The 25,691-nt window shown below is 44.0% G+C and overlaps 1 protein-coding gene across 2 annotated transcripts in view; it reads right to left on the bottom strand.

Moving 5' to 3' along the window:
* Window positions 1-25,356, bottom strand: part of Urb1 (URB1 ribosome biogenesis homolog) — a 71,619-nt gene extending 46,263 nt beyond the window's left edge. Inside the window, exons 1-14 of one of the 2 annotated variants that reach the window (XM_008835980.3) lie at window positions 25,159-25,356; window positions 20,994-21,133; window positions 20,219-20,370; window positions 19,203-19,335; window positions 14,557-14,653; window positions 13,700-13,785; window positions 12,013-12,147; window positions 10,897-11,021; window positions 8,196-8,391; window positions 6,565-6,702; window positions 3,288-3,461; window positions 2,405-2,495; window positions 1,585-1,701; window positions 328-440 (exon numbers count right to left, since the gene is read on the bottom strand). In XM_008835980.3, coding sequence (XP_008834202.1) covers window positions 328-440; window positions 1,585-1,701; window positions 2,405-2,495; window positions 3,288-3,461; window positions 6,565-6,702; window positions 8,196-8,391; window positions 10,897-11,021; window positions 12,013-12,147; window positions 13,700-13,785; window positions 14,557-14,653; window positions 19,203-19,335; window positions 20,219-20,370; window positions 20,994-21,133; window positions 25,159-25,300 — 1,839 coding nt within the window. In that variant the 5' untranslated portion in view covers window positions 25,301-25,356. The remainder of the gene's footprint in view (window positions 1-327; window positions 441-1,584; window positions 1,702-2,404; window positions 2,496-3,287; window positions 3,462-6,564; window positions 6,703-8,195; window positions 8,392-10,896; window positions 11,022-12,012; window positions 12,148-13,699; window positions 13,786-14,556; window positions 14,654-19,202; window positions 19,336-20,218; window positions 20,371-20,993; window positions 21,134-25,158) is intronic. The other variant, XM_029564897.1, reaches the window with a different exon arrangement.
* Window positions 25,357-25,691: the final 335 nt, after the last annotated feature.

The following is a 25,691-nucleotide window of genomic DNA, read 5'->3' as shown; positions in this document are numbered from 1 at the left end:
GCTGCAGACACAGGTAAGCATCCAGTGTCTCTGGAACCTTCCCTCTACAAACTGGTATTATGTTCTCCTAAGAGGCTTAGAAGATGCTACTGAAGACACACAACACTGGGATCAATGTCTGCTGGCACATCTGCCAGCTGTGGCCGTCTGCTGCCATGGTGCTATTGCCATCTATATCTAGAGTTCTTCCAGGATTACAACAAAGGAAAGGTAATGTACTTTATTTCTAAATATGTGCTAACTGACAAACTGTAAAAGTGTCAAGAGAAAAGCCAATGAGTGCAGCAGGTTAGCAGCAACAAAGGCCTGGAGATGTCCATTTCCTACCTGTGTCTTTAACCATAAAAACTTGTTGGCAGGCAGTTCCAGAGCCACCTTCAGCATGTGATTCTGCAAGATGGGAGGGACCTCCTCAAGATGGCCATGCTCAGAGATGATGCCTGAACAGAGAGGTAAGGAAAATGGACACACAAGGTTACCCAGAGGAGGGTGCTCAGAAACTGACATCTTGACCCAGAGAACCAGAGAAGAAAAAGGAAGGAAGTAGGTCTGTTCCCTGTGTCCTGTGCACCCTCACCCAGGCTGTGAGATATACACCTCACCTGACATCTCTCCTACCCCATGCCTATCTAAATCCTTCAACAAAAAGTCCAGATTCTATATGCCCCAAAACAGCTCCTATCACTTAGCCAGTGCTAACCTTGTCCTACCAACTGGAATTACCACACCACACCACACCACACCACATCACCTCTAAGTATGGTCCCTTGCTCACTAATGTTACAGTACCCCACAATCTTGTGCAGGGCACAGGTCCTACTACCCAAACTAACATTTTGGGGAGAAAGACTATAACCACCAAGCCTGACACTGGGCCCCTGTTCTCTAGCCTGGTCTCTGGATTTCTTCTTTGCTTCTGAAGGACACAGCTACTGAGTCCTAAATGGCCACACTTCTATAAACTTAATATTCCTACAGAAAAGACAACTTTTACCCTTCAATGACAAACACGCTAATTACAGCTCTTGGAAATAATTATTTAAGTAGCTTATATAAATTCCAAGGATGGTATTTATGCAAGTTATCTTCTGTATGCCCAAATATAAAGTCAATTTTATTAGACAGACTTGACCATCAAGGAAACATGCATGTCCAGACAAACATGATGAGAGGTGGTTTGACCCTGACTCATTGGGGTAAAATATGAGGTAATTAGGCCCAAAGCGCCCCTCCTAAACAGGACAGCATGTCCCTTCCATGGAGCTCTCCTTTCTGCTGTCCTTTTTGTACCCCTGCTTTACAGGAAGTGTCACATGACCTGGTCTGGGAACCAGCAGCTCAGTCAAATTGGTTGGCTTCACCCTTCTCTACTCTCACTGCCAGCTTAAATGTTCACCTAATATTTACTTATGGAAGCCCAGTTACTTGAAAATACAGGTATAAATAAAATTAATCAGGGTGGTGGATCATATCTGCTGGTAAACTCCCCAGCACCCTTCCTGACTCTGCTTTAGTTTACTGGAGCTTCTTTTATCCCCACTGGCAGAAAGGAGCGGCAGCTTGTCTGTGATCCCTAAGACCCACCTCTTAGGAGCTTGCTGAAGTCAAAGTTGTACTGCATGACCATGTGGGGGACCACCTGTTGGTAGAGGCATATGACCTGGAGCACCACAGCTTTCAGAAGAATGGTTTCCGCGTTGTCTGCACCAAAGGGAGACGGTCTGAATTAGCAAGCATACTACCCCTTTGTCCCTGATCAGGTGAGGATTCAGACCACCTCAGATACACCCCAGCCATTTGCATGCTGAAAACTGAGGCTATAAACAGGGTAGTAACTAGAAGTAAGGTGCCAGTGTGTTAATAGGTTGAAACTATTCCAAGGGCCTGGGCTTAAGCCCATTTTACTGTTGCAGCCTTGGTAAGGCCAAGTCCCTGGGCTTTCACATCCTCATCTGAGCAATAGGGACACACAACAGGGATCAACCTTGTAGTGTTACTGTAAGAATTAAGACTGAAATACAGAAAACCCATTGCCTGACCAATGATACATTTTAACACAAGAAGGATTTGGCAACCCATCTCCATCTGCAGAGTGACCAACAGTCGTCCCCCTATATCACTTCATCTGTTTACATGACACTTGGTGATTAAGTCACATGATGCTGACATGAAAACTGAGCATATTTCTAACATACTAAAATTCAACCCACAGCTCCATCTAATTCTTCTCCCTACGCCCAAAAGGACACAAGATCTCTTCAGAGCTAGAGGACAGAGAACTGTTTGAGAAGCCACTGTGTAGGAGCCACCATAGTTGCCTGTCATCTCTGTCCCAGGACAAGAGCAGGGGCTGATGAAGCCCTTACCACACTGACAGCCTTGTAGGCAGCCCAAATCCTGTTACCTTTCTGTGTCCCATTCTCATCGTCCTGTTGGATCGCTTGCTTTTTAAGTGATTGCCAGACCCAAATAACAGTGTTCAGATCTGGCAAAATCTAAATGAGAAAAAGAAGCAAAGGAAAAAAAGAAATCAGTCCTATGAAACACAAAAAGAAATAAATCAACTGAACCAACTAACAGGAAGCAAAAACAGAGGGCAGAGGAGCAGGCCTGTATGAGCACATGGTGAAGGTGAGTGGAATGTAACAAGCAGTAGAGGATGGACTGAAAACAGGCTGTAAGCTCTCTTTTGCAGTAAAGTTCTAGAACTATGCCCATTAAAGTCTTAATGGGACAAAAAAAAAAGGTTGATCATGGAAGCAAACCCTTTAAGACTCCTTCACCCAAACCAAACTATGGGGCAGAAGGAACCCTTCTTGGAAGCAGTTACAGGAACTGGCCATGCACCACTGTGTGCCCAGTGCTGCTGGCCAGTATGCAGGAGCCTCACCTTACTAGCAGAATTAGTCATGGGAGGGAACAAGAAGGGCTCCTGATACCTATCCCCTTCTCACTTGAGCACCAGTGCTGTTAGTGTGTGTACACTCACAGGCAGAGGCACAATACAGCCTAATGAGATATGAGGTCTTACCAGAACCAAAATCCATTGTTTCTATGCAAAACCAAGTGCAGTCTGATTCTTAGCTCACTCAAGGACTTGTTCTAAGTGAGACATACAAGTGAAAGTTTATCAGCTGATCCTGAGCACTGTACCAGGACAATGCCCACTGGCCTCTACAATCCTGCAGCTTAGAGGACACATTTCTTGGCTCCCACACTCTTTATTCCCAGGATGGCCCATCTCCCTGCTATGCTTGGTGAAAATCCAAACCTGGACCTGTGCCTACCTTGCTCAGGGATTCTCTGAAGAGAAGCACAAATTCTTCCATCATTCCAGGTGTGTACACATCTGAGTCTTGCCATGCGTCTTTATTCAAACAATGGTCAATTGTTTTTAATGCCCTCTTCAAAATGACAGAAATAAGACCTACAGATGTGTGTCTCACTGATGCGCTCTCCAGCTGGGAAGAAAGGAAAATTAACTGCACAAATGTCTCTAGGTAGACAACTGGACTTGGCTGGCTCTTACCCCTTAGGTCACTGGACTCTATACTGTGAGAAAAGGTGAACTTGCCCTCTCAGACATCCTTTCTAACTGAGCTCAGCAGTACTACAGGTGGAGTTCCACAGTGGTTTTCATCTTATGTGCTTCTCAGTTAGCCTTTTCTGATACACACACACTCAGCTATTAGATATCTGCAGGGACAGCAAAGAATTTCACCAGAAACCACATAAGATCTCACCATCAGAAGCACTCAGCAGGAGCTAAGAGAAGGCAAGGAAAGCGTCATGTTGTTCGGGATTACAACCCACCTTTAGGATCACTAAGCAACTGTGATGGCTTAGACATAATCCATTCCCCCAAGGTTCATGTGCTCGAAGCCTGGCTCCAAAACAGTAGTATAAGATGGTGGAAACTTCAAGAGGTAAAACTTAGTAGAAAGTGCTTAAGTTATGAGGGTGCCATCCTCAGGGGGAATTAATGCAGCTCTCCTGGGGCTCAAGTTAATTTCTAAGAGAGTGGGGGGTTACAAAAGGAAAACTGAGTAAGGGGTTGGTGGTACATGCATGCATGTAATTCCAGCATCCAGGAGACTGAGACAGGAGGATCATTTATGTTTGAGGCCAGCCTGGTCTATATAGCAAGATGCTATCTCAAAAGCAAACAAAAATAAACCAACCCATCCCTGGCCTCTGGCTTCCTATCTCACCATATGGTCCCATCCCCTGCTACAAACATTCTAGTCTTTGTCCATCCACCATGTTGCATGTGACATAGTCTAAACATATGAGGCCACTCACTCTTAGACTGTGAGCTTCTAAATTGTAGCTAAATTTATTACTCTTTTATGCACAAGTACAAAGCTTACAGTATTTTGTTATAATAACAAAAGATGGGCTAATACAATAAGCAACTCATATCATAGGCATCTTATACCCAGACTTCTCTTCCATTCAGGTTGTCAAGGTCCTCAGTGACCTCAGAGACAGTAAAGCTCAAGGATATCTATGCTATTACCGAAAAGAGAAAAGGGCCCAGGCCCTGACCAGGCTAAGCTCATCAGCTACGATGGAAGTTTCTGGTACACAGTAGAGTCTCCCCTAGACTAACTTGGGAGACTATTCATCTTCCCAGGATCCCCAGGTAATTCCACATGTTAGAGTATGTGGAGCTGTGGATGCATAAGTGGAGATTTACAGTAAGGCAGAAACAGGCCTTCTGACTTAGCTTAATAACCATGACAGCCTAGTGCCCCAACATTCCAGTTAGCTTCTCTTTCACTTTATGTAAATGCTGTGTACCTAAAGAGGATATGAGATATATTCAGTAGCCTAGGATGGCTCCAATGTTATAATCCCTTCAAAGGCAGGCCTTAACAAGGGTTCCCACAGCACCTACAGGGCTGTGAGCCCAGAGCTCAACCAAAGCCCAAGACTCTGCTTCCAAATCTTTATTTCCTATTCCTTCTCTTTCTGATTCTGAAATTTATGTTAGAAGCGTTTTAGACAATAAGGTTTATAAAAGACAAAACTAATACACAACTACAACCTCTGGAAACCACTCACATCAGAATCCCCCACACAGAAAAAATGCCTTGTTTTTTGGGAAGGGCATGGAGGCACAGGGTACAGGCTATGTATAGCTCAACAATTCTGAGGCCTACAAAAAAGACAGCTGCCATCAAGGAGAGACAGCTGTGTACCCAGTCCAGAGCCACTCAGTTCAAGAGACTGGACACCCCGCTAGGGGTGTAACCCTTTTGTACTGAGAGGAGGAAGGGAAGTCTTTCATTTGACTTCTAGGACTAAGCAGAGGGCAAGTGTAAACAGCCCTCCAAGGAGGTGCACCAACAGTGTTCCTTTCCACCTGATCTTCCTCAGGCCCCTGGGAAACATTAACCTCTGTCAAAGAGAACAAAAGTCCCTTCTGTTCAGTCCCACGAAAGCCTTCTCTCTACTCCTCCCTGACTGCCCTCTCAGCAGGAACCCTGGATGGGGCATCAAAGGAATCCACTGCTGTCCCAAGAATCTACACAAATTTAAAGTGGCTTTACAGTGACTGCCCCATCAACATGAGGCCAACTAACACCTGTGCAGGGCACCATGGATGACCCCTTTGCTACTCATTATCACATAATCACCTGGCCTCTCTGGAAGGATGGAGACAAGAGTACCAAGTCTCTCCAGGTAGATATCAAGCCACCTGGGCTTAGGATGGGCTGGCAGGACCTAGGACCAAATGTGTCAACAACTACAGCACATATAAGCCTAGGACACTATAGTAAAAAACACAGGAACTCCTCAGAGCATGGCTTTTGATGGGATGTGGGAACTTCTACCATAAATAATGACGTGAAATTTTTTAAAAGACGTGTGTGTGTGTGTGTGTGTGTGTGTGACAATGCCCTCGGAGGCCAGAAGAGGTATTGGATCCCCTGGAGCTGGAGTTACAGATGGTTCTGAGCCACCCAATGTGAGTTCTGGGACTGAACTCCAGTCCTCTACAAGAGCAACAAGTGCTCTTAACTGCTGAACCATTTCTCCGATCTGGTAATGATGCAAAATTTAAGTATCATTTTTTTTTTTGTCAAGAAACATGTCTTCCAGCACTGCTCCTCAAAGTAAATGTTCTCCAGAAATCTTAACACTATTGACTTGAATAAAAAAGAAAAGATTGGCTGAGAAGTTTTTGCCACACTGTGTTTAGGAATCCTGAAGTAATGAAAATTTGAATTAATGAAATACAAGGAACTCTCCTTCCTCTAACATTTTCCTACACCAGGGAGGACTACAGAGGCATGGAGAGACAGAGCCCCCCCCCGCCCCCGCCAGTGTTCTAAGGCAGAGAGGACATAATGCCAGTCACCCTTGGAAGGAGTAGCTAGCCCCAGGTGAATGGATCTGACCCTTGCTGGTAATTTCAAGCCAAAGCCCCTGTCCTGGAAGCCTCAGGGCCTCTGTGACAAAACAAACACAGCCAGGCAGGTATTCTCAGGACAATCACACATACAACCAGAGGGTTCCACAGAACAAAGCTGTTGAGGTGGGCAGCCCGTGACTTACGTTTAATGCCTGAGTGAACATGATCTTATTGCATACTGGAGGCACCGTGGTCACCATCACCATTGACAGGAGCCGAGGCAACGGGATGAACTCTCTGGTCCAAAAGGCCCGGGAAATCTCTGGCTGGGCCTCGTAGATCTGAGCAAAGGAGCAAAGAGGATTGAGTATGGATGGAAGAAAGTTCTAGTTGTAAGCACTGGACAATGACACCATTCCAATTAAATAATTATAGTGATGAAGGTCAGACTTGCCACACAGGGCAGTCTTTTTGAAAATCTACCCCCAAATCCACTTACATATCACTGTGCAAACTGCTAGAACAAACAACAGCTTCACCTGCCAGTCACTGCTGGTCCCAACAGGCACCTGACAAGTCCCATGATCCTTCTAAAGCTTCATGAACATACCATGGAAAAGGCACACTTAATATTGCAAATGTTTCATGGGTACCAACGTTGGGTCTCAATGAGATTACTAACCACACTCTAGTAAGCAAACCATGTAAGGACACCCTCCAGGCTGTAAAACCACACAAGTGCCCCCTCAGCAGCATGGGGCAGGGCAGCACCTCCAGTGGCTTCTAAGACAGATGCTGGCTTCAGGGCTTCTTCCCTAGGTCAGGTCAAAGACAAGTTGTATGCTTCTTGCCTGGGATTAATTTGAGGCCTGCATATGTAGGTGCTCTAAGAAAACCAGATAATGTATGAGTAAAAGTTGGTTTTACAGATAATGCCAGGCCAGACTGAGGTACAAGAAAACAATCCCAGGAACTCCAGCATCAAGAAAGCCATGAATCAGAGAGGAATGCTTAACCAAGCCAGGCATTGCTGTTACGAATTTATGGTAAGTTTAACCATGTATGCTAAGTATGACCCCCAAATCCCATATCCAAAGTGTTTTGAATACCAGCATGATGCTCGAGTTTCACATCTGATAGCATTTCAAATTTCAGATTTCTAGAAATGGCTCAGTAACTAACAACACTTGAACCTGAACTGCACAAGCACATGAACCTGAGCTCAAATCCCTAGCACACGGGTGAAAAGCCAGGGTAACTGTGCATGGACCTGTAACCCTAGTGCTGCGTGAAGGTGAACACAGGTGGATCACTGAGGCCTGAAAAGGTATTGCAAAGGTTATGTAAAAAAATCCCTAAATTACAAAATCAAATTACAAAATCCAAAAGCCCCCAAATTCCAAAAACCTTCCTGGTCTCAAGCATTTTGGAATGGGATTATTTGATCTGTACCTGCACTGGCAGATAAGGGTGACAGATAGAGTCAATACATCTCCACTTCAATATTTCATCACTTATTTCAAGTTGTTCTAAGGACATGAAACCTATCTTTATTTGGTCCTTTTCAGATACTTCATTAGCTCCAGCCTAACTGTGCTGACTCACAAGGAAGACAAACGAGCAACGTGAAAAGGCAGAAATTATAAAATTTGGGTCAATGAGAATGCAAACTGCTATCAGAGGACAAAGACCACCTAGGTCACACGATCTAAAATCTCCCTTATCCCCAGAGAGAGGGCTCCATATTGCAGTGTGCCAGGCCAGGATATCTGCTTATCCCAGCTCCTTACATACCATCCCTGCCCTTGCTAGCAGATTTCATTGTGCTTCATACCTTGTTTAGCAGCTTGACATTATTAAGCCAAGTGGACTTCACTCTTGGAAGAAAGGAAAATGTTACTTCCTTGAAGTATTTGGTCAGCAGGTCTGGGCACACCTTCAGGATGTTCACGACAAGCTCAGCCACCAAATCATCCCCAGCCGCAGTTTTCAAACCCAACAAGAAATTTAAGAGTGTCAGGTTGCCTCCTCTGTTGGGGACAGAGACAAGGTAGCAGAGGTCAGCAGGGGAAGCTCAAATACACTGCACACTGGAGTCACTCTTGGGGACATGTCATATACCAGTGAGCTAAATGGGCTATTTCTGTGGCCTGAGGGTGCTCCAGAGCTCCACCAAAGGCCTTAATGTCCTATTCTATTTTTGAATGGCTGAAAAGTCTCTACTTTGCCCCACTCCCTTCTTTGCTGTCCTTCTCTCCTCTGAGTTCAGTCTGACTTCTAAAGAAGACAGTCATCCTGTAACAACCCCAGCTAGTTACAGTCTGCCCAGCAACCAGAGCTACTGTAAAGACACAGCAAAACTGGCAGGGAGGAACTCCTCCCAAATTTACTGCTTCCTTCCTCAGGCAGTTACCGAATAATTATGATCTTGAATAATAGTACCCTATGCTACTTAAAAATTTTAACTAACACATAAAACATAAAAATTATACACATTAATGGTGCACATATGTAGTACATAACACAGGCCAGGTGCTACTCCTGGCAACTACTGTATGCCTCCTCTCTGTAGAAGACAGTAATTTTATTCCCATTTTACAGATGAGTTAATTGAGGCAGAATATAGGGAAACCCGCTCAAGGTCCCAAAGCTAAGTCAAAAGCAGAGTCCAGCTGTCTGATTTGACAATCTTATCTGACAACCAGCTCATCAGAGTTGCCACACTATTTCCCACTACCTTTCTTTAAAGACTTACTGGAACAGTTACACCGATTTGTCTATGGACACTTCAGTGTCATTGTAGTAGCAGTGGGTAGTCACAGAAACTAGGCTATCTCTTGCTTTCAACGAACACCTCATACATGGTAGCCACCATCCTAGGCAACAGGGAGCCAAAGAGACCAGCCTCTGTTCTCACCAATCAGATCATGAACAAGCAAAGAAATACTATGCAAGATGAGAAGTCACAGAAGCCTTGCAGGGAAAATGACAGTGACAGCAGAGGGGCTCCTTCAGCACAGGCACCAGGACAAGCCTCCCTGGAATGAAGCGGCTGCATCTGCATCACCACTATGAATGAATTGAGGGGAGGAGTCTCATGACTGCTGGAGAACTCTGCCACTGACTTTTTCAGTTTTTTCTATACTAGCCACAATACTATTTCTGCCCCTCTCCTAAACACAAATACTTGTTTGCCAGTGGTTTCAAAAATTTTGCATAACCACAGTTTATTCCAAACAGACCCCCAGCATTCGAGTTGATGCAATATGCTTATTAAGCCATCAACTTTTTCACAGGTCCAGTTATGGAGGAAAACCTGCTAGTAGGGGGAATACATATGTTTTAAACATTGTTGCAACACTGTATTAAATTCCAAAAGCCCCAAGTTACATTTGAGCAGGAAAAGGAGTCCATTCTGAAGAAAGAAAAGGTATACTACCATTGAAACAATTTTTTTTTACAAAGGTAGGGCTGGAGATATAGCTCAGTGATGGAGTGCTTGTCTCCCATACATGAGGCCCTGGTTCAATTCCCAGCACCACAGGAAAAAATGAAATAAAAAATTTTTGAAAAGTTAAAAAACGTAATGTGGCAAATTTAATCAAAATAATCTCAAAACAAATCCATACTTGCAGGCAGAAGAATTTCCACCATACTATCTCATTCTGAAAGAATCAATCATTTCCTGACTTCCTGAAACTAGAAATAAAACAAACTATCTAAATCCTTAAAACGAAATGCTGTGCAGCCAAGAGGAGGAAAATAAGCCATTTTTGAGGACCAGAAAATATGCTAGTAGTTTTACTATTAAATTGGGGGGAGGGGGGTGTTGATCATTTGCTTTGTTAGAGAAAAAAAGAACATAGGTAAGTATTGTAGTGATCTGACTACAAAAATAAAGTTTAAAAGAATTTAATTAAAACCATTATATTTGGACTTCATTTTCCTACCGATAAAATGTTGTAATTATGAAGCAGGAAATTAAAATGCAAACTCACATTTTGACATCCTATCCACTGGCAGTGTGTCAGAGGAGCAGGATGTTTAGCTACTACAACAATCAGCTTTGGGATCACATTTCCTGGGTTGAGTGCAAGCCCTACCACTTGCAGGGGTGTCTTGACCTCTCTGTGGCTATCTTCCTCTTCTTCCAAACGGGGGTTAAAAAAAACCTCAAGACTGCTGTGAGGCCCATGTAAAGGCCCTCCCTCCCTGGGAAGGCTGACTTAAGGGACTCTAAGAGCCAGGTGACACCACTGTCTTTAAGTACATACATGCAACACCTCCCCCAGGGGAAACACTCCATCACCCATGTCTAATAAATTGCTACCATGAGGCCTCTGCCCCAAAAGGCATCAATGGGTTGGACACTCTCAAGGTCTCCCATTGTCACCCCTAAAATGAGTTCAATGATGTCCACAGTTCCAACTCTAACCACCACAATTCTATAATTTAGCTAGTTTCCACTGGACAGTAAGGATATGCCAACTTTTGAGGAACATACATGATGGGGTTCATAGAGCATTGTACTTTACCTGCCCAAGGTTCCCAGAGAGGCATCATAAAAACTAATCCCATGCTTTCGAGAACAACAGAGATCTGTTAGGAAGTTATGGACAAGCTCCCTCACCATGGCTTTTCCTGCCTCTTCAGCAGACACCTAGGAAAGTTTAATAAACTTAATGAATTCCAACGTCACCTTAATGAGAGCTGAATAATAAAAAAATAGGACAAGATTACCTGCCTAATGACAACTCAGAAAACATTTCAGATCAATGCTTGGGATCACCTCAAAATCAATGAAGCCCTAAGAAACAGATACACTGACCAAGATGAAGGTATACTCTAAAAAGGGGCAAGTTTAAACCTGTATTTTTAAAAGCTTAAAGCTGACTTAATTTGTCTAGCGTTTTTGGTTAAAATTCCACATTCAGGAGTGTTTTTAGTAAGCCTGTGGGGCTTCCTAGTGAAGGAGCATACAAAAACATGTTTGAAACGAGTGGACATGGGCAAGTCACCAAGATAAAAGGAAGTAAAATAGGCTCTAGAGAGGCAAATTACCATAAAGTTAACAGAAATCGAGCCCTTGCTACGCCAGCCAAATCCATGTTCAAAAACACCCCAAGGAAAATCAAAATGAATGCTAGGCTTGGACCAATGTGAAAGCAACTGTTTTAACTTAGCACTTAAATTAACAATCACAAAATAAGTCATCCCTGTCAGTAGGCAAAATGTGAGGTATTCTAGACAGGATTCTGAAATAAAAGTTTGAAACGCCTAAAAGCTGGATATGAAAAAAATGATAGGGAGGAAAAAAGGTCAAATTAGAGGAGGAAGATGGAGCTTAGCGAAATAGTCTAAACCTAGCAGGTAGTCAAGTCAGCACGTCTCTCAGCCAGAGCAGGTAACTGTTTTCTCATTAAAAACAAAAATAGGTTTACTCTCATAACTCTAAGATTAGAATATAAATCTTCTTGTAAAAGAACTTTAATTATATCTAACAGAGAATTAATCTAACCATATAACCACAAGCCAAAAGAAATGATCAGATGAGGAGATATTATTAAGGTCTGGGGTAGGCTGAGATGCTTTCTTTCCCAACTATAAGGATCACGCACAAGGCCAAGGCCAACCAAACCCAAGTGATTCACCTCAGAGTTCTCTGGGTTTTCTGGAGTCACATCAGCGATCCCATTCCAGTTGTAGAGAGAGGCTATGTGATTTAGCAACTGTGCTGAAAAGAAATGAACCCTCTGGGTTTTTGTAATGCTTTTATTATGAATTACCTGAATACAATGAGAAAACAAAGCAAAAGAAATTTAGTCAATTTTTATAATACTGTTCATTGCTTTCTCATTAAAAAAAACGAAGCATGCTGATGGTAGACAACTTACCAAAGAAAAACGAGAAAATCTAAAGAGGAATAGAGAATTTACCAACATTCCTAAGTCTCTTACAATACCCACTTACCATTTTGGTGTATTTCCTTTCAGCCCTGTCTACACCCACAATACACATGTGCAATACTAGTCATCTATGTTTCCCTGAGATTATATATGGCTTTATGCCTCCTTTACTCATGTGGTATAACTTTTTCCATATCATTAAAACTTTCTTTAGAACATCACTTTGGGTGGCTAAATACCATTCTATGCTCTGAGTGAACTATTTTTAACCATTCCTGGGGTGTTTATCTTACACATTCCCACATTCAGGCTATCCTCCATAGAGCCATGATCAGCAGTCTGGTTCAAAGCCTCTGCCACATCTCTGGCTAGGGAGCAAGCATGGATTCTCACAAATGGAATTCTAGATCAAGTTCTCAGCCCTACCCAGAGCTACCCCCCAAATCCCTGGCAATGTGGTCCAGGTAATATACTCCAAATGCATTCTCAGGTGGTTCTAAAGCAAAGACCCAGTGAGACCCACTGTAAGTCTATGTATAAATACACATAAGACCTCAGAAACAGTGCCAGAGCTACTGTCTTCCCTAGGGGCTGCAGCTCTTTCTCCAGAAAAGCACTCATTTTCCTGGAATCTTTACTCACACTGAGTATCACTGTTCTAAAAGGGCAATGCTATTTTGGTAGGTGAAAAAAAAAAATCTCATGTGATCATTTGCATTAATTTAAGTCACGGTTTCTCAGCCTCCATTCTACTGACACTGTGTGGCTGAACTGTAGGATGGGCAGCAACAGCACTTGTTTCACCCCACTAGAGACTAGTGGTACCTTCCCAGTTGTGACAGTCAAAAGTCTCTCCAGACATCTTCAAATGGTCTCCCTAGACCAAGAGGGAGCCAAAATCACCCCTAGCTGAGAATTAAATGTTTTAAATACTACTTAAAGTGTTTTCCATGTTTATTGACCATTTTTTTAAACACAGGCCTTTTGACTTTTAATTTGGGAAGATCCATTTGTTTGCTGATGACTTGAGTAATCTATCTCTATATAAAGTCATGGTCTTTTTACCAAGTTTAAAAATTTCTCTAAGATACTTGAAAAAGGCAGAACATGTAATGTGAGCCAAATTAACACTTGGGCAGATGTGTAACAGAAGTACTATATGCATTTACAGTTTTGAAATATCAGACTAAGTGAAAGTGAATTGCTAACCAACAGCTTTTCTTTTATAGTATCGAAAGGGCAAGGCTGCTTGCAGTTCTGGTTCATCTTTAACCCTCTAGCCCTAGGACTCACTCCCACCAAGTTGAGGCCTGAAAAGCTGCTGTCCAAACTCTTATCACCGTAAGCTCAGTCCTGAAACATACAGGGGATCATGTCTTTATTCATTCACAAAGAGAACAAATGACTGGCATGTTGACCAGCAGATACCTACCTTTGTTTTCAGTGTGGATAATAGAATGTTGATGGTAGAAATCTTATCCTCCTTTATGCCTGAGCTAAAAATGCAAGGAATAAATTCTGAAAATAGAGGTTGCAAAGTCGTATTAAACTCAGAGGTACTTTGAAATGTAGACCAAACAATGCTTTTTTTTAAAAAAGTTTTGTCCTTCTAATTACACTAAAGTTTACAAAAGGGAAAACCAGTTTTATAACATGCAAAATGAAGAGTATCGAAAGGAGAAACAATGACAGAACTTTTAAGAAGCTCAGTACTTTGCTCCATTTGACTTTCATTTTCTATATGAAGTAAGATCAACTTAATGCTGATATTTGAAAGACAGTAGACAGTATGATAAGTCTTTAAAATTAAATTTCTCTCCTGCTTAGACTTGCTTAGAGATATGTTTTAAAAGATGGCCATCACTTTTTTGGTTTGCGGTAGAGTTTGGGGTTGGAGGGAGCCATTTATTTGCCTTTTGCTTTTGCCTCACACTTCTCCGTGGCCAGGGAGATGGCCACCAGACCTGGAGGTGACACAGGCAAGAAGCATTCAAAGCAACTACTATTTTATTTGCTGCATATGTGCTTAGTGGGCATATACAACTTCTGTAAAAGAAAATTGAAAAACACTGGGCAAACCACAGTGTGCTGTGACCTTTGTCATTCTAGGCAGTCTCAAAGGAATACTGACCAGTGGCATCAACACAGCCCTGCCCAAAGCTTCATTGTTGTACCCATCCTTTATGCAGTACACATAGCAGCTGCAAAGGTTGGAGACTTTTGGAAGAAACTACAGTAGGTTTTTCTAAACAGCTACAGACTTTCCCAGGGACAAAGGGGAACATATACCTTTCAGCTCTAGCACTTGCCCTATAGTGCTGTCATCACCAGCAATTAAGAAGGACAGGGCAAACTGGATATAGGCCAGCCGGACATCGTGCATTCCCTGGAGGACAAAGGAGACTAGCATGTGATATGTACTACACACACAGAGCCAAAGGAGACATGAACATAGGAGATACCCACATACCTCCTGGCTCAGGGTCATCAGCCTTATGGTCTTGTCTCCCGGCATCAGCACATAGACACATGAAACCATCCCTTACTCTTTACGGAAAGCAAAGGGTTTTCTTGTATTCCAACTCCTTAAGTCTTCTCTGCTTTTCCTTCTCTTCTAAGTTCTATTCTCAATTTAAAAGTATGCTAAAAACAGTTGTACCCCTTCCTCTGACTTAACACATTAATTTCTTTAGCTCACAGGCCACTCTGAGATAGTGAAAAGATCTTCAGTCTGCTGAGATCCATCTTCTCTTGCTTGTTAATGAAAATAATCTATCATGTTTTGGAAAATCCAGAGATAATGGAAAAAGTCTTGCTTTGATGAGAAGCCAATGTAGTCATGTCTGGTTTTCATTAGGTATTGTAAGTAAGTTATTAAATCATCAGAAACCAAAGCACACATGCTTTGTGTTATGAGCCCAGGATGGATGTCCCAGGATTACAGCCAACAGGCATCAGTATGACCCAGGGCAGTAGGGCACAAAGGTCATGACCACCAGCCAGTGCTCCTGGAGAAGTCACCAGGTCCATCTGATCAGTTTTCCCTTCTGATGTCATTAAGGTAAATTCCCATCACCATAAGCAAGGTGAGGCATATGGCTGCGTAAGTCTGATTATCTGCTCTAGAAATGGCACATGCACTTAGATGGTCCACCACCTAAACTGAAAACTTTTCACCAATTCACAGCTATTCCAAGGTACCTTAATTCAGTGCCAGGAAGTTAATACATAGGGTAATACTGCCTCAAATGCCTGCAAAGATCAAGGGGCCACCCCTGACCTCCAGATCATTCTGCCCCCTTCATTGTGGCTGAAGAGGTGGTGGCTGTTATTGTGACGGTGGCAAGGATGACAACTATCTACTGTGCACCTGCTCCATACCAGGCACTGAGGCAAACAGTGACCCATCGTGTCATTCAGCTGTCATAACAAGCTGAGGTGTATAAGCATAAAGAAGTGCTCCCTTCTTGGGGCACCTGTGGCTTTTGCACTTCACTTTTCCTGGGCATCCTTTAGGTGCAAGTATTTAATACTTGCATCCTCTGTGCAAGTATGTAATCAATTCTGTCTTGGTTTGTTGGTATATGGTTCTTCTGTAGAAGAAAAAGATACCCATTCTCCACTCCCAAATACCTGGATCAAAGCCCTGCAATGTCTGATATTCTTATCGAGTCTGTCTCCATCTATGTCAGCAGACTTTACTAGACCAATGCCGATGCATTCCAAATGCACCCAGAAATTCAAACAATCCTCTCTGCTCTGGGAACCCCACCCCTGTGGGCATCTTTACCATATGGAGTGGAGTTTGGGGACATTTATAAGTAGTGTTGAGAATGAGCTGCGTTCTTAAGGATGTCAGCCACTCTTCTGTGCCTTCATCTCCAACTTAGCTTGCACAAACCCCAAGGGCATTCGATCCTATCTCTGTCATCAGGAAGCTTAATGCAGAAGTTGTTCCCAACTATCTAGAGGCCTCATCATTCAAGTACATCAGTCTACCTAAGCATAGTTCACTGAATGAGCGCTGGCAAATGCTAAAACTTGCCTGGAAAAGTTCAATTTGGATTTATTCTTTCCCTGTTAGTACAAAAACCTATTATTATTATTATTATTATTATTATTGTTGTTGTTGTTGTTGTTGTTTTTGTTGTTGTTGTTTTCCTGGAAAAGTTCTATTTGGATTTATTCTTTCCCTGTTAGTACAAAAACCTATTATTATTATTATTATTATTATTATTGTTGTTGTTGTTGTTGTTGTTTTTGTTGTTGTTGTTTTCCTGGAAAAGTTCTATTTGGATTTATTCTTTCCCTGTTAGTTCAAAAACCTATTGTTGTTGTTGTTGTTGTTGTTGTTGTCTTGGTCCATTGAAGTATGGACCAAGAGTTAGGGCACTGGAACCCCTAGTCCCAGTTTCTGTCACTCTAGACCTTTCTAGCCTGATTGTATACAGCAGAATTGGGGTAGATCTTCCTGTGGGTTCCACCAATAACTAATTTCTAAATGAAAAGGAATATACTTATCACCTGCTGCTTCCCATCCTATATACTCCAAGCAATTCCAAACCTGAGGTTCCTGCATTCCTACACTCTGGAGGAACTAGACAGATGAATCTTAAGGGACACAGCATTCATCCACTCTTTGCTGGCTACCACCACAGGCTGCCAGCTCTCTCCAGTCTTCTCCTTCAGAGGCATCCCACTCCCACTTAAGGAGGGCCTATGCCTGCTCCTCATTCCCACCCTGTGACCTCACAGGGCTGCTAGCCCAGGAAGGAACCATCCTGAACTTTTCAGAGCTTGTTCTGCCAAACACTTTCTAAAATAGACTGAAACACACTTGGCAAAGCTGCTCTTTGGCACAGAAATTGAACACTGTTTTCTTTGGCTAAACGAATTATCATATCTACTTTTGTTAGAATATAATAATTCCCTCTCAAATGTTAAAATACACCTTACAAAACAAATTGCTACCCATTTTCAAGAATTAAATGGCATGAAAAACTCAAAACATTTAAGATATTTAAAGACAATTGACAAACCTATCAACCAAATACAATGTAAGGACCTTGTTTGGATCTAGATTTGAATCATGAAGCAGAAAAAAATATTTTTTGATATGGGAAAATCCAGAGATCAGGCTGGTATTCAGCGAGAAACTGTTAATGGTGACAGTACAATAATGGTATTCTGGGGTTTTTGGTTTTTTTTTTTTGGAAAGCTTTTCCCTAGTCTCAGTTCACCTAGAAGTCTGTGGACCAAGCTAGTCTTGACCTCACAAAGATCCACCTGTCTCTGACTCCTAAGGGCTGGAATTAAAGGAACAAGCCTCCATGCCCAGCATGCGGTTTTGTTTTTGAAGACATTTTTCTAAGGGTACATGCTGAAATATTTATAGTGAACTATGACTCACATCTGGGATTTGCTACAAAAGTCAACTGAAAAGGCGGGGCGACAAGTGAATGAAGGCAGCTGATACTGGCTGAAGCTAGAACATAGGGTTCCTTGTACCACTCTATTTCTAATGTCTCCTTAGAAAAACCTTAATGTCTGGACACTGCTGATTATAGCATACAAATTAACTAAGGTAGCTGACATGGAAGATTACACAAAGAAAGTACAAACACTTTCAACTTGACAGGAGCGCCATTTTACAGATCCTAGGCAAGCAAAATAGCCTGCCCCTAGAGCCTGAGATGAACCAGCTGCCACAGCTGGGGTTCAGAAAGGAGGCTCTAGCTGGGCTTTCCCAGGTTGTCTGGGCTTGGTGGGTGGCCTGGGTATTTAAATCTACTTTATTCAGATGGCTGGTATAACTGAGGTCAAGAAAGACACGGGTAAAAGGGAGAAAGAACCTGATAATTATTGCCAGACTTACTGTCAGTCAAGGCCAAAGAACTATGTTATACACCCTATTGTGCAAATAGCACACACATTCTTTTTATTAGAAATGCATTTAAATGTACAAAGTCATCATGCACTGAAGGGAATTTGTTGACATGTTAATAAAGCATCATCATATCTAAGAGACACTAAGACTTTTTTTCCTCAGAGACTACCTTATTTGTAATTCCAGTAAAACCCTCAATACCAGCTAATCTCATAAAGCCATAAAAGTTACTTGGTATTATTATTAAGCCTTCAGTCTATTTCCTAGCCATTAAGAAACTCTTAATTCTTGGGAATTCTGAGAAGACTAACATGTTATTATAGAAGTGATTTATACCAACATGGTTCTCCAACTTGGCAGACAGAGTGATACCTACTTACTATGCCCTATGCTCAGGAGGACGGGAGCACACTAGCCTTCGCTGTGTCCCCTCAAGACATCAAATTCAGCAAGCAGGAACAGGCATTTCCACAACCTGCTGTCAGCCCATATGCTGGGAGCGTAGAAGTCTCTCTGTGCTTTCTTCACTGGAGCTCTTCCAAACCCGAGTGGCACCTCTAGAGCTAGCAGTGGGCTTTCTCTCACAGCTCTCCTGGAAGCCCAGCATTCCCACTCCCACTCTCATTGGAACATAATTTAGCCCCTGCCCATTACTAGATTATAACTGAGGGGCTCAAGTCACTTACCAGAGCCCCAAGAACCAAATCTGCACATCACTGGCTTACAGTGTCAAGAGTCTTCACAGTAAACATGATGGGACAGTGTATAAACTCACAGCTGTGAGGCACAGAAAGGTTTTTCTATTCACTCAGAAGCCCTGTGCCACCCAGTCAACCTCTTCCCCCTCACTTGGGCCCAGATCTTCCTCAGATATTCAGTTGTTCAGTTCTCTTGGGCCACTGGCCCCAACGTCAGCCAGGTGGGCCTCCCCTCTTCATAGAGGGTGCCTTCACCAGCTATGTGGGACCAACACAAGGGAGGAGGAAAAACCTCCTCAGCCCTGCGAGGGAGTAGAGGTGTGGACAAGCAGAACACTGAGGGGTCTCACCTTTGAATCCCTCTTGGTCACCAGGGTATATAAGGTCTTTTTGTGCAAATCAAAAAGGCTGCATACATCTCTGGCAGCTTCAGGACCCTGGGTCACCATGGCTGTCAATAGGTCCAGGCAGGTTCGTGCCATCCTGCACAGTGATAGGAAACCAGCATGTCAGAAAGGAAGAGACGTGTATGCTACCTCATTAGGAAGCCACATGCACACCTGCTGGAGGACCTGCTCCCCAAACCCAGAAAAAGGAAGGAAGCATCCATGCTCTTTCCTTCACATACCCCCTCACTCCCCATTTTTTTAAGGATAACAAAAACTTCAAAAGAAGCTAAAAGTTCAGGGAAAGATGAAAATTTTGTTTCTCAAGTAAACAATATGTTTTCTCAATTACTGTTTATGGGACACAGAAGACAACTTCACAGAGATATCTTCAAATGTGAGCTCCTGGATGACTTTCTACTCTGAGGGTACTCAGAATCGGTGGCTGCATGCAAGGGACTATTCTAGACGCTGGGAAAGCAGGCTGATAAAAGATGCACAAGGCCTCTGCCCACATATCTTGTATTCTAGGAGAGAATGACAGTCAACAGTTATAGACTACTGGGTCAACTGCACTAGTTGTCTAGATGTTGAAAACTAAAGCAGACTAAGAGGACAGAAAAGGACAATGGAAATGCTGTTGAACTAAGATAGTGAGTGAAAACCTCACGGGGTCCTTCCTCTGCAAAGTACGGAGGAAGATGTAGCCTGTAGCTGACAGCCCAGGCGGGACAGGCTATATAAGGCATGCCTGGATGAGTCCCAAGCCAGCATACACAGCAGCACACTGCAGCAGAAAACAGTGTGCAAGAACCCAGAATGGGTCCTACCCATCACAGGGTAAGGATGGGCAGAGACCAAAGCTTCAGAAACAACTCAGCACTCCTTAAAGAGCACAGGCAAAGTTCCAATGTACCGAGAGAACTGAACGTAGACCAAACCCAAAGGCTAGTCCTTCACCACACCAACAGGAAGCTCACCTGTAACCCGACGCATACAGGGACTCACAGATGAGCTTCATGTGGCTGTTCAACAGCTTCTTTACAATATTGGTGCCCACCACATGAAAATGTGAAAGATCACTGGCTGTCCGCAGTAATATGGCCTCTAAAACTTGGAATATTAACAGCATCTGCAAAGGTGGAATTGAACACTATGCATAATCTCATTTCTTTCCCTCCTTCATACCCATGCTCCTCATCTTATGCACAGTTAGGCCTTCCCAGATTCTCAGCCAAAAATAACAAAGGCAGAAAAGTGACATCTTAACAGCCTCACCTGCCAGACCTAGGCTCTGAACCAGAAATTGAGAAGAGCCAGCTCACAGCTTCATAAAATCAAAGGACAAAACTCTACTGATGATCGAAACTCACCACTCTGGGAACAGTCAGTTCTACAGCCTCAGAACAATAGTAGCCCTGAGAACAAGTTCAAAATCATCCCCAATTTCAAGCTCTTTGGAGCCAATCAATTCCACGTGTTTTGAGTCTGTAACACAAGGCAGTTCTCTGCTGTTAAAGCAAACCAAGTACACTTTAAGAATCTATAATCCTGACTTATGAAATTATTTACTAAATATTAAAAAGAAGTTAATGTTTCCCACCAAAATGCTTTCAAAAGTCAGAGGAAAGCACTTGGAATAAAACATCACTTTCTGAAGGAAGTTGGTGCTGCCCAAGACTTGTTATATTTCGCCAGGCTCAGCACCACAGCGGCTTTGACTTCTCTTCATCAAGTAGGTGAGGAATAACATACTTCACTTTCAGGCCTCTTCTCTCCACTCAGGAGCTGGAAAATTTCTGCACATTCCATGGAAATCTTGATGTAGCCTTCCACGACATCAAACATGCCTTCTTGTGGCAACTGCTTGGCAGCAGACACAAAAGCTTCCAAGGCTGAAATAAGAGTCAAGTTAAAGATCAACAAGGATGGTCTCCTCAGGAAACACCATAGGCACTACTGTGCCCTGCTTCTTTGGTCTGTGACCCCATATACGCTCACACCTGCAGAGCCACAGAACCTACTGAACTGTTTTCCATGAAGGTCACGTTAAGGTGGTAACTTCTACAAGAGTACTTGGAGAGAGGATCTTTAAGGAAACAATTAAGGATGAATAAGGTCATCAAGATGAGTCCCCAATCCCAGAGGTTTGATGTCCTTAGAAGAGGAGGAGGGACATCAGAGTCATCCTCTTTCAAGAGGAGGGGCAATGTGAAGACACAGCAAGAGGCAGTTGTCTGCAATGCAGTTAAAGAGCCCTCACTCAAACTGACTATGCCTTGATCTTAGATTCCCAGTCTCCAGAACTGTGAGAACAAACATGTTGCCTAGGTCATCCAGTATACGGTGTTTTATTACAGTAACACTGGCAGATGAACCCACATGGACATTCCAAAAACACTCCAAATGATGAAGGCAGTGTAAGAATGAAGTTATTGGTGGACAGACAGGTCGCAATCCTGGCTCTTAGCCATCACTCCACTGTACCCCTTAGCTGCCATATTCTCATCTGTGAATAGAAACTATCTATAACATGACAGTGGAACATTACCAAGAGCTCTTCCTATGTTCCCTCAGTTAATTCTCACCACAAACTTTGGCCCCATGTGCTTGTGTTTTGTTGTTGTTGCTCTGTTTTACAGATGAGAAAACTGAGGTATTTGTCAAGGACACTCAGTTAGCAAGTGGCCTGGCCAGGCCTCAATTCAGGCAGTCTGGCTCCAGGGCCCATGGTCTCCTTTCAGAAGCTCAACAATTCCCACACTGGACAGAAGTGATTACTGCCATTCTACACCAGGTACTGTGTGTTCACAGTGTCTGGCCTACTGATACCACCAGGAATTGCAGTAGACCTGGGTGCTCTTCAAAGTCCAAGCGTGTGTATCCTATAGTCATGTGTTCCCCAATTAGGTCACCTCAGATTGCCTCAGCAAAAACTTTCCCTCCCCAAGGCTGGAAGGTTCAATTACACTTCTTCTAACAATGTTCCTCAGTTCACAGGCCCTACACTACCAAGGAAGCCACCCCTTGGGTCTGCTCCCGTAGGCTCTTCCTGTGTTATCTGGGGTCTACAGAGCTGCCCTCTCTGGCTCTCCTTTTCAGACCACACATCTCCAAACCAGGGTAGCAAGGCATAGTGGTTGGTAGGAGACTCATGAAAATAGAAAGTTAAATTTGGGACATCTTCATGGGGACCATAATGTTTTTTTAGGGAGAGACTATTACTTGAAAAAAAAAAAAACAAGAAACTAATTATCTTTATTAAAACACAATCATTATCAGTGAAATAAAATATAAAACAGTAATGGCCTTACTAGCCAAGTCTTTATGTGACTATTACAGCCAGGCAGTCCTACAGCCTTCTTCTCTGACTTATGGCCAGACAGTGGAAGGTATCTATTTTGTTGTTTGGGGGAGTTTTTGTTTCTTTCTGACACAAGAAGAACTCTGGCAGGAACATCTAGGTGACTGGATTTAGCCCTTACTGTAATGGTGAACGCAGGAGCTATGTGGAGACAAGAGATCATAAGTTCAACCTTTTAGCATAGTCATATTTATAATCTGACCTTTTCCATCACCAGTAAAGGGGCAAATATTTTTAAGGAACTAGACTGAAGCAAACCCCTTCTTGATCTAGAACTCATTGATCATCACTTTAATACTGACATTGGTCCACTGAGCACCATCTGCCAATGGAATCCTAAATCTCTCCTCTCCTACATGAAGAATCAATAGGAATTTTAACTTGTGACTTCCTCTCCCAGGTCACAGTTCATCAGGGAGCCCAAGGTAGGAACTCAGGGCAGGAACCTGGAGGCAGGAGCTGGAGCACAGGCCATGGAGGAACACTGCTTACTGCCTTGCTTCCCTGGCCCCTGCCCAGCCTGCTTTCTTATGCAACACAGGCCCACCTGCCCAGGGGTGGCACCACCCACAGTGGGCTGGGCCCTCCCACATCACTCATCAAGAAGATGCTCCTCAGACATGGCCACAGGCCAATCCAATAGAGGCAATTCCCCAACTGAGGCTCCCTCAACCCAGGTGTGTCAAGTTGACACTAAAGCTATCCAGCACACTACATAAAAAAGAAAATTCCCTAACATCCACCATCAAATTCTATCTGTAATCTTCAGTGTTACTAGCACTGGAAGTCAAGAGTATATGAAGAGGAAAGGAGAGGGAAAAAATCTGAAAGTAGATTCAAACAAAAATCGACAGCAGCCTCATACAAGAGATTCCCACTGTTCACCCACTGACTACAATTCTGCCAGATCTTTCAACACTTCACAATATCTATCAGCTGTAAACCTAGCAGTCTTGCTGACACCTGTGCAGCTGATGCCCTAGTTGAATGGCAGGATGGATGCTCTCTAACTGAATCCTGAAATATGAACACAGCTTTTCAGTAGCTAAACTCACTTTTTCTTTTGTCCTTATTCCATCCTACAACTCTTTTGAAAATCTACTTCCTTACAGCTGGGCATGGTGGCACATCCCAGCACTTACAACATAAGAGGCAGATGGATCTCTGTGAGTTGGTCTACACTGCCAAGTCCAGGACAGCTGGGGCTACAGGAAGACCCTGTCTCAAAAAGACCAAAAAAAAAAAAAAAATTCACTTCCTTGGGAGAGCCTTCTTTGACCTTCCAGATCCAAGACCCATGAGGCATCCTTAGGCACCAGGCATGGCCAGTTCCTTTGGAAGGGCTATGTGACCTTACTGATTACCTGTCTTCCCTAATTGACTGTAAGACCCATAATGGCAGGGTCTGTTAGATTTCTATTTGCCCATTTTATCTCTACCCCAAATAACAGCTGCTGTTAAACAGTGAACAAATGAGTGAACTGTTTAATTCTGGGCTAACATAGGTATCATCTTCATAGTACAAACTATCAAACAAAGACATCAAAAATTTAAAAATAAAACTTACAAGAGAGGGGCTGGCAAGATGACTCAGCAGTTAAGACCACTGGCTGCTCTTGCCGAGGACCCGGGTGCTGTTTTCAGCACCCATATGGCTGCTAACAAGGGTCTGTAACTCCAGTTCTGACCTCTATGGGCATTGCATAACACAGGTACACTTACATACATGCATGCAATCCACTCATACACATAGGAATAAAAAAATACAATAGCTTTTAAAACTACAAGAGAAAAATGAGAAGTTGAGGATACTTTATTAATTTAATAATATATTTAACGTGAGAGAAATATTCTCATTATCTTTGCTTGATTTTTATTATGTGTATGAGTGGTGGATAATCCCGGAACTGGAGTAATAGGCGGCTGTTGGTTGTTATATGGGTGCTGGGAACCGAACCCAGGTCCTCTACAAGAGCAGCTGGTTGACTGCTGAGTCATCTCTCTGGCCCCTCGTCTTTTTTTTAGATGACATGTTCCATGGTGGGTTTCCCCATAACCAACATATTTTTCTGAACTATCAGTAGCTGTGTAGCATAGTCACACGTTACACAAGTGAAATGAAATCACAGTATCTGGTCTATCTCTGTCACCGGTCCAGTCCTAGTCCCCTGACAGGGCGTAGTGGAGGCTTCTGGAGCTTGTTAGTGGTAGTTTGGGGGAGCACAGCTTGAGATGACAGCCCAGGGAACAGCAAGCTGTGAGGGGGAACCGACCTGGGCTGACTCACAGCCAGCGACCACGTCAATCAGGACCCTTCCTTGACTTTCCTGACAACTGCAATGGGGAGGTTTTGGAGCTCCGGGAGGGCCGCGGCCCCAAAGAGAAACGCGCAGCCGCAGAAGCCAGGCCAGCAGAGTACTGGGCTCCCCGGCGCCCAATGGCTGGCGCCTCCGTATCCCCCAGGCCAGAGGCCGGGCTGCAGATCCCCGACCAGTGGCGGTCCAGATCCCGCAGCCCGGAACCGGCTCCCACCTTGGGCCCGCCGCCCCTGCTCACCCGGCCCTAGGCCCGGCGGGTCCTTCAGCTGCATCTTAAAGCGCACGCCCGTGAGCTCTTCCGGGCGGGCTCTCTTGGCGGTGCCCTCAGGGGAAGCCGCGCCGCCCCGGCCGCCTAAGGCCTTCCTCTTGGCGGTGTCCATAGCAAAGAGGCCGGCGAGTAACAGGACCAACGGAAAAACACACGCGGCCGGAAGCACGCGCAGGAAGAAAGGGGCGGGGCTGACGGAAGAGGCGGGGCCTGAGAGGGAGGCCGGTCGCTGGGCGGCCTCAGGTGATAAGCCAGCGGAAGGGGCGTGGCCCTAGGCGGAGACTGAGGGGTCGGGGCGGGACGGACAGGGAGGTGAGCGGGGCATGCGTGTCAGAGCTGGGCACGTGGGTCTGGGCCTGGGGGCGGGGCCCGAGTGTGTGGGCGGGGCCTTCAGGACAGGGTCTTAGGGGCGAGGCCTGCTCTTTGGGGCGGGGCCTAGGTTCCTGGGGCGGGGCCTGGAGGCGGGAGTCCTACGCACTTGTAGTCTAGGGGGCCAAGGTCAG

This window comes from Nannospalax galili, unplaced genomic scaffold (genome assembly GCF_000622305.1).
Source record: "Nannospalax galili isolate Female #2095 unplaced genomic scaffold, S.galili_v1.0 scaffold136, whole genome shotgun sequence".
In the NCBI taxonomy this organism is placed as follows: Eukaryota; Metazoa; Chordata; class Mammalia; order Rodentia; family Spalacidae; genus Nannospalax; species Nannospalax galili.
Note: the sequence above shows the minus strand (reverse complement) of the source record. Positions and strands in the feature narration are given on the sequence as shown.